The 9,192-nt window shown below is 37.1% G+C and overlaps 2 protein-coding genes across 2 annotated transcripts in view; both read right to left on the bottom strand.

Moving 5' to 3' along the window:
* Positions 1-758, bottom strand: part of LOC101292733 (protein IQ-DOMAIN 1-like) — a 3,475-nt gene extending 2,717 nt beyond the window's left edge. Inside the window, exons 1-2 of the mRNA XM_004305655.1 lie at positions 684-758; positions 298-591 (exon numbers count right to left, since the gene is read on the bottom strand). Of these exons, the coding sequence (XP_004305703.1) occupies positions 298-591; positions 684-758 (369 nt within the window). The remainder of the gene's footprint in view (positions 1-297; positions 592-683) is intronic.
* Positions 759-2,347: 1,589 nt separating this feature from the next.
* Positions 2,348-6,380, bottom strand: LOC101302956 (probable inactive purple acid phosphatase 16-like). The gene is made up of 5 exons (XM_004303580.1): positions 6,120-6,380; positions 4,761-4,985; positions 3,788-4,064; positions 3,324-3,492; positions 2,348-2,629 (listed from the first exon to the last, which is right to left on the bottom strand). Exons 1-5 carry the CDS (start codon positions 6,376-6,378, stop codon positions 2,417-2,419), a joined length of 1,143 nt encoding a protein of 380 aa, XP_004303628.1. The 5' UTR covers positions 6,379-6,380; the 3' UTR covers positions 2,348-2,416.
* Positions 6,381-9,192: the final 2,812 nt, after the last annotated feature.

Here is a 9,192-nt window from a genome sequence, read left to right as displayed (position 1 = left end):
AAACAAATCTGACGGACTGAATTCTGTCCGGTTCAGGTATATAACAGAAAAACGTAAGTTTGAGGGCCTTAACGATCACCAAATTGGCTGAAATTTTGCAGAGATGATCTACACAAGATGATCTAGATATGTCTAGAAGAAAGTTTGAGGAAATTCCATCGGGAAGTGGTGCAAAAATGGAAATCCGCACCAAAAACTTTGGTGCGGACGTCCGCAGCCAAGAAGGGCTATATATATATATATAACGAGTTGCTTGACTAGCATGGATATAATAGCATTAGTTTTTAGGAAGCTCACAAGATGCGCGCGATAAGCACTTTGAATTTTAGTGGCAGCAAAGTTCCTGTCCATCATTGTGAAATGGTGGAAAGATTGAGAAGATCCCGCTAGGCGCACAACCTCAGCCGCAGCTTGGGCAGCAGCTACAGCTGCCTTGGCTGCAACCGCTGTTGCTCTTGCAACAATCAATGCATGTTTTCTCTGCTCTTCTGTAGCTTCACTAAATGCTCTTTCTGATGCTGTGAGCACAGGCAGAGAAGGGTAGTGCTGACATTCAAGCCTTCCAAAAATCCATCTGCACTTGTTTGATATCTGCAAAAGTACAGAAAGTAACAGATATATTACCTAAACAAGGACACTAGCTAATAAACAGTCAAAACAATTAAGGGAGGAGAGTGAGCAACCTTTTTTGTGTTTGTCTTTGATTCAGGAGTAAAGAGCCTCTTCACCCAGCCAAACCAGCCCTTTGTTCTTGCCATTATGTCCTTGTTAACTTATTATGTTAAACATAAAATACAATCTACAAAGATACACCAGTTCGAGAAAAGTAAAAAGTTAATGAGCAACCTTGTGAAACTAGAGATGTTTTAGCTAGACTCATTAGCTCTTCAGATCTCTCAGCTAAAAACACTATAAACCTATGAAAGCCATCATCAACTTCATGATTCTCCAAGTGGACTTCTCTTCGTTTTGATACATCAGTAGGTTCTCAATGGTTCTTGTTTGCAGAGAGACAGGGAGACTTAAAGCAATATCAGTAAAGAAAAAGTCTATTCATTCTGATAGGATTGCTGAAGAGCAAGTCTACTTATATAATCAATTCCACAAGCACCCTTGATGATTCAAGTGTCAATGGTAGTCTAACATAGAGATTAACTGATAAATGAATGATTGCACTGTCTACATTGTATGGTATATCATGATGACTTTGGTCCATTAAGAACCATCTCGCTAACACTTTTTTGTTAGATAACTAAACTGCAACTTTAAGATGTATAACTAAAATGAATGGCCCCTCCTCTCTTTATTTCTGTGCTGCACTACTTGATGTGACTATGTGACCATGTTTTGACTTGTCAAAAATGAACTTTCGCCTCCCAAGTGTGACCCAGTAAAATGAGACCAAACTGTCTTTTGAGCTGTTCAACTTTTGCTTTTCTTCCCTTTTTTTGGACCAAATTATTGAACTTCTGCTTAACTTAGATTTTGGGCTGAATGAGTTGTCCAAATTAGAATATAAAATGAACCTTTTCTCGAAGGACCTACCTTGATTCAGAAGAGCCGTTTCAAAGGGTCTTCCTTTACACAGCAAATGATCCTATCTCTAAATCCCCATCAAAGCACCCATTATAACTGTTTCATTTCACAAATCTTTATTGAAGAGACTACATGCATTTCTAAAAAAGACTACTTCCTTTAGTTTAAAGAAAGTAATTGATTCTTCTGCTAAGAAACCAGCTTTTAATTAGATTACTTGAAAACAGGGGTCAACTAATCATCAGCTTGATGGAAAAAAGAGTTCACCAAGTCAGCATGACAATACTGAAATGGAAAGCATACTATCACTGTCATGACTAAATACAATCTCATCACTTGATGCAAACACTTCACTCCTAAATGTTTATGTGAATAATATAATTAAAATAATTTTAAGATGCATTAAAATTAGGTTTGCTTTGCTTTTAGTTGAGCAGTACTTTCAGTTTTAAGGTCTATCAACAAGCAAAAAAAAAAAACAGAAAAATAATAATAATTATTATTATAATTGTTAAATATAATTATTATTTGCTTTTTAATTTTTATTGGGTCACTTTGAGAACTATGTACATTCAATTTTTTGAAGGTTCTATCATTCTTGCTTTAGTATAATGCAGCTTGGTTTGACTAAAGACTGGAAACAGATAACCAAAGCACACTAACATCATTATACTGTTCATAATTCAGATCAACAGCATTGAGCATTGATACATTGAAGCACAAAAAGAAGAATACATTGCAATAATATTGAAATACTGAACAGAGAGATTAGTGTTGTAGTTTCCGTGTGTGTATACATTTATTTTTTCTATAATTTTGTTTTAGCTTCAAATACGTCGCTTTCTGCCGGTAGCACAGAAAATCAGAAGGAAACAGTTTCCTAAGGACTCAAGACAAGTTCACTACGAACACTACCATCCTCCATTCTTATCCAAGATTTAATAGAGAAAGGCTTCTGGGTGATTTCTACAATTCTAGCTCCTCTAGTCCAGTTTCCATAGCCACCATAACCAGTATGCCTAGCAAAGCATAGCCACAGTTTCTCATAAGGGCAGCACCAGTCCAATCCATGGTTGTGTCCTACAAATATTGCCTGCCACAAGGCCCATGGAAACAAAGAACCGTGAGCTAGTACCATAGCTTTGTATGAAAATTACTTCCCAAGAAAACCCAATTCATTCCAGCTTATCACTTGTAATGTCAACAGTATTAATCAGTTTATAGTCAATTGATCATCGTACAGTTCAATAATTTGCAAAAGTGCAACCAACATAAGTTACCAGTGGATAACTCTTACCTTAAGTTACCTTAACTCTTACAAAGGAGGTACATGTACCACCAAATATATGTTTTGGCAAGCTTACCCATAGAGCTTTAGCCTTGTACTAAGTTTAATTTTTCGTTCACACTAAATCTAGGAGGGAATCAAATCTCAAACCTTGATTCATTTTCCTTTTTGTTATATAGAATTACCATGAACACCAATAAACCACCAGGCTGTAGAAAGGAAAACCAAACTTATTCTGACAGCCTCAGGAAGAGTAGCGCTAGCCAATGCTTTTCAAATTTACATCCAACGGTGATTGACCATGATTTTCTTGGTCAGTAGATGACCATGTGAACACTACTGTTCACTCATTTGTAGCATCAAATTCTTTGTAATTTATAAATGCTGGTATATCATTTTCTATATCTGAGCTTCAACAGTTTGTACCACTTCCACATGTTTATCATTAACCATACATCCATACTTATGCCATATACCAAAAGAACAGGTTTGAACTCACCTTGACAGAAACTCTTTCAGCCAGAAGTTTCATGATACCAGTTTCAGCATCTTGAGTTGCTACTCTCTCCTTGTTAATTGAACCAACACAAGGCTTGTGTATACCAAATCTTGGAGCCACTTTCTTGTAAGCACGACTTGGAATATGCCAAAAGATAAGCTCAGGCACCCTGTCAAACATGGTTATAAGAAAATAAGATACACAGATATAGTAATTTGAATGAGTAGACTTCTTTTAAGAAAAAATAAATAAAATAAAAGAAAAACTCATCAAGTCATGTAAAGCTTTTCCCTTCACTAGAAGTGAATGTTTGCATGTCTTGAGCTCGAAGCAGACAATATGTGCAAAGCTTTAGAATTCATTTCCTTATGTCATATAATATCAAGTAAATAAGATGACAGATTCCACTTGTCAATTAGGTGGTTTAAATATAATAACAAGGTTCTGCTTGCATAATTTCCCACCTTGTATCAGGGTTAATCTCTAAAGCTTTCTGCTGGAACCATTCTGCTTGGGCACTTGATAAAACTTCTGGGTAGGAACCACCACCAGAATCTAGGAAATATAAAACTGCCACAGGTGACCCTGGATTGTTTGATGAAGAAACTTGGAGGACATAGTTGGAAACACTAGGCCAAAGTTCTTTAGGACCGTATTGAGAGTATGAAAGAGAGCTAAGTACAATCTCATTTTTCATTAACTCCAGACGTTGTGTGCCTCTGAAGCTACACTCTTCTTCTCCTACTGAACAGATGGAATGGTCAGAGGGCTACTAGTATCAGAATGCATACAGCGTACTGATTATTCTCCTATAAACTTAAGGGTTATTATCATGATATAGTATAATGATATGATTGATATCTTATAGCAGAACCAATTAATATTATTTATGCAACAATAAAAATTTAATCATAATCTAAGGAAATAGAATTGAAAATGATTGAATCAATTGATTAGAGTCGTCCATCTCTAAGTACAAGTTCATTACATACAGTGAGGGTGTCCTGCTTAAATTCTTCAAACAGATTTGAATGTCACAATCAATTTTTGAATAACATTGCTTTAGAAGATAATAGTGAAAAACTTCTGAAAATATGAAGTTGGAGCTAAAATTTCATATACGAATGTTTATGGTCAAGAACTTAAGATTCATTTGAATATTTTCTTTTTATCTTGTGCACTAAAATCAGCAGGAAGAGAGCTGACAATATCGTGAAAACAGTACTTATGTAATAGAGAACAAAATTAATATTATGTTTCCTTCTGCAGTTAAGTTAGAATTTATCCATCAGCAATGCTAAAAGTAGAGCAATCTGTCATTGGTCATAATACTCAGCAAAAATTAATTCAACTTATAGAAAACTAACAAACTAACATGTCCGGACCAAAAAAAAAAGAAAAAAAGAACACAACGAACATGTTAAACTTCTTATTCACCTGAGCAAGAGGAATTGGCAACAGAGCAACGAAGTTCAGGAATTCCAGGACCTGAAAACCACTCCATTGGCCACTCAAATGCTGCATCATCATGGTTTCCAAAAACACTGGCCCAAGGTATTCCTCTGGCTCTTGTTGGAGAAATTGCCTGATCCCAATACAAGCTTGCATTTTTTATTGCTATATTGTTGGCCGTGACAACATCTCCAAGATAGATAACAAAATCTGCCATGTCATTGGTTAGAATCGATAGCGATACAGCCAGTACATACTTGGACTAGTGGATGCTCATACTAGTCTTACGTAGTTCATAAATTGTATTTGCAATTATTTGCAATTCTTCTTTCGTTCATATATAGCAGGCACACTCTTAAAGGATCAAAATGCAAATAAAATATACAGATGAGACACTCACAAGATTCATAGCAAATCCGGGGATGCTGGTGAAGCCATCCATCCCCAACTCAAGTTTGTGTTACCTCCCTAAAGTGCCTAGAAGCAGGCTTGTTCTTCCAGTAAGAACAAAAGTCCTGGATCCGCCAGTGATAGTATACCGATTGGTTCAATGAATTCTATATGTGAGACCTATATATTTATAATTTTATACTGTCAGCAAGGGAGAGGTTCCATTGAGGACCTTATAACGAGGACTAAGTGAGGACTTTCAAATGAACGGTTGGATTACATGCACTGAGATTAACACCACTGAGATTAAACGAATTTGATTCACGTAAGTAACCGGTCACATACTTGCATCTATATATATCTATGGACTATTCAGAGGTACCAACATTGTACTTAGTGCAACAGAACCACAGGGGTAAGATATGAACAATTATAGACAAAATAGAATGTGACTTTGTGATAAGTACTCATTTCAATATGAAAATACCAATTCATGTCACACCGTAGGAACCCCTCAAAATTGTCATCAATGCACAATTATGCATTCTACTATATTCTGTAATTAAAGAGTGCTTCTTTCAGTGTTTTGGGTTGCAAATCAAGCATTGTTACGTCAACATGCTATGGCTGAAATTGATATGGAAGTAATCGTCTGTCCTAGGTGATCCATCGCTCAGAACAACCGCAACCTACATGACCATAGTGATGGTTTAAATCCCTGAGCTAGAAAACTTAGAACTCCTTTTCAAACCCAATATTTAAGTATTGAATAGGTCATAATCAGTTTAATATTACAAATTATCTAAATCCGTAGCTTGAATAGGTTCAATAGGTTCTTTCTGAGTCGTGGTGCTAACTAAGCAAAACATAGAACACAAACAAAGATATGGTACGATGATAAAAGAGGATGACATATTTGAGACATGAAAATTGATAACAAGAGACACCTACTACCTGGGGATTCATGATCAAGCACAGTGGACATGACTCTGACGGAGTTAACATCTTGGAGTGGACCCCAGTCGGTCCAGGCGGCCTCTCCGAAATGCAGGTCGGCAAAGAGAGCGATCTTGAAAGGCTCGCCACCGGGGCGTAGCAGACGGTGATCGCCGTCCGGTTTGGTTGGCAGAGCGAGGACAAGGGTGTAGAGATACACACATGTAAAGATGGTGAAGCAGCACAACAGTCTCTGCCTTCTTCCCATCATCATCATCATCAGAAGAAGAAGGAGATGACGAAGAGTCGAAGACGATGATGATGGAGAGAGGGGCGTTGGGGTTAACGAATAAGACAGAAGCCTTTTGGTGGGAAAGATGCGGATATGGCCGCATTATCCCTCGGATTTGTAATAACAGTTTTCGAACTATAGATGTGGACAAGGAATAAGGAGTTCAAGTTCTTTTTTTTTTTATACAAAAAGCAAAATTACATGGTGAAATCTATATAACAACCTGAGTTTACACTATCAAAAAATAAGACATTAATGACCAAGCTTAGAAATATATCGCTCCAAATGTGACCATCTGAAAGTTACTGGACTAGTGGTACCCTTCATGGGGCACCGGCATCCACCACGAAATTAGCTCTTGTATTACGTGCATAGAGCAAAAGGAAAAGAAGGATCATGCAATATCTATGATGTCTTAAAATGAGTTTTGGATCAATATTGATAACACTTGATAAAGAAGTTCATTAAGCACGTATGAATTACAATGAGTTTTGGTCCTTTTGGATCAATATCGGTAATACTTGACCAACATAGTAACTATTACCCAATTATTAACTTAACTGGACTTCACGACTGAAATCCATACTAACAGACTCATGGAGGAGCATCTCCAGCAGTGTAACTAAAATAATAGTTAAATTTAGAAATAATTATGAGATTTAGCTATTGATATAAGAATTTGGTTCCAGCAGTTATTGCTATATCTAAGTTAAATAATATTTTTAACGAATTATAAACTGACACGTGGAGAAAAAAAAGAGGGAAAATATATGTATTCCTTTAGCAATTCATGGCTCAATTGACAAATTTATCAATTTCGTTTAGCAATCCTTAAATTTAGCAACCATTTAGGTATACTGTTAGAGCTCCTATTCATCCGAAAAGTTGATAAATTTCAAAAAAAATTTGTTTTAGCAATACTGCTGGAGATGCTCTGCCTTAGCTCTAAACAAAGTAAAGGTTGACTTATTTTAACACCTCTTTTGACAAACAATAAATAACTTTGTTGTTTTCCCGTCATTCAAAATGACAACTACGTACATGAAAAAAATTGGCTTAACTAAAGACTTAACTTCGTCAAAAATATAACGTCTGAAACTCAAAGAACTATCACGTCAAGTATAAATAACTGGAAGAGAGTCCCTTTCAACTTCAAGATTGGAGAAGCCGAACATCAGCAGTGAACCGGTGACCACGTAAAATTGTTAAAGCCTTAGCTGACCTCGGAGGAAGATTGCCCATTTGTGGACTGCAATGACATCTTTTAACATCCCATTGTGAAATCTGAATACCCTTAGTACACACATTGTTTATTACATCACAAGCACCTTCGAAGTTCATCTTCATCTTAATTACCTGGATTTGGAGCAGTCCATTGCATTTGTTCATAAATTTTTGTCACTCACCCACCTTTATTAGAGATTTCAGTACTTATAACATGACCCTATCATTCACTAATAATATTGACAATCTCATCCGAGTTCAAAACCTTTTCTCCATATGTGTAGGTTTCAGTTTCTCCAAAGCTAACCTACCACATAACAAAACACCTCAAACTCCACCCTGCTATCTGAAGCTAAAACTTGATGCACAAGATCAATGAAATAAGGTTCTATCTAGATTTTACAAGCACCACTCAAAGTCGATCTCAGGTGTTTCACCTCCCAAATGTTGGCTCTGATCATCACCCCATCATGTTGGATACCCATCCAAGTGAGAAAAGAGGCCGACCTATATATCTTTCGTTTTGAACAGTATTGGAACTCTCATGCTGATTGTAAGTGTAATATACAATGCCAGGAAACATGTTGCAGGTCCTTCCCCTATGCAGACTTGGCATACCAACCTATTGAATGTCCAAGAAGCTCTCCAATCTTGGAGTAAAACGAAATTTCCAAACACTAATGCTCAGGTCTATTCTTTAATTCAAGACTTGGAAGCCCTATACAATACAAAAGACCAAGACATCACCCCTCAGATCCAAAATGTAACAGAAGACATTTCCAACTTATGGAAACAAGATGAAATGTACTAGCAATAACGTTCCAGAATCCAGTGGCTTAAACTTGGGGACCGAAACTCGAACTTTTTTTTTTTACCAGAGCACCCTTCAACGTCATCAATTCAAAAAGATTTACTGCCTCCAAGACGAAGAATGAACCTGGATTCGGAAGGAATTTGAAATTGCCGATCACCTCATAACCCATTTTCAACAGCTATACACAACCACAGGTCCACAACAGTGGGAAAAGGTGCTCGACTTCATTGATCCCCTAGTTACTAAGGAGATGAATGAGACTCTCAATGTCCCTATCACCATGGAGGAAGTTCAAGCTGCTACATTTAATCTTGGTGCTCTGAAAGCTCCAGGCCCAGATGGTTTCTCTGGTACCTTCTATCAACATCATTGGAACACTGTGCAATTAGTCATCGATGCTTCAGTTGAACAACACCAATCCTCAAAGCATATGTTTCAGACTCAACCAGACCCATATTGCACTTGTGCCCAAGATTATGAACCCAACTTCAGCTAGTCATTTCAGACCCATAGCTCTTTGCAACTTCTCTTACAAAATCTTAGCCAAGATTATTGCTAACCGTCTCCTTCCGATGATGCAGTCTCTAATCAGCACTAATCAGTCATCTTTTGTAAATGATCGACTGATCCAGGATAACATCATGGTTGCTCATGAGGTTTTTAGTCATCTCAAAATGATGCCGTCTAGCCAAGAGGGCTCCTTTGGGTTGAAACTAGTTAAGCGAAACCCGGAATCACCTTATGCAGAAGGGATCTCCCCG

This window comes from Fragaria vesca, linkage group LG6 (genome assembly GCF_000184155.1).
Source record: "Fragaria vesca subsp. vesca linkage group LG6, FraVesHawaii_1.0, whole genome shotgun sequence".
Lineage (NCBI taxonomy): Eukaryota > Viridiplantae > Streptophyta > Magnoliopsida > Rosales > Rosaceae > Fragaria > Fragaria vesca.
Note: the sequence above shows the minus strand (reverse complement) of the source record. Positions and strands in the feature narration are given on the sequence as shown.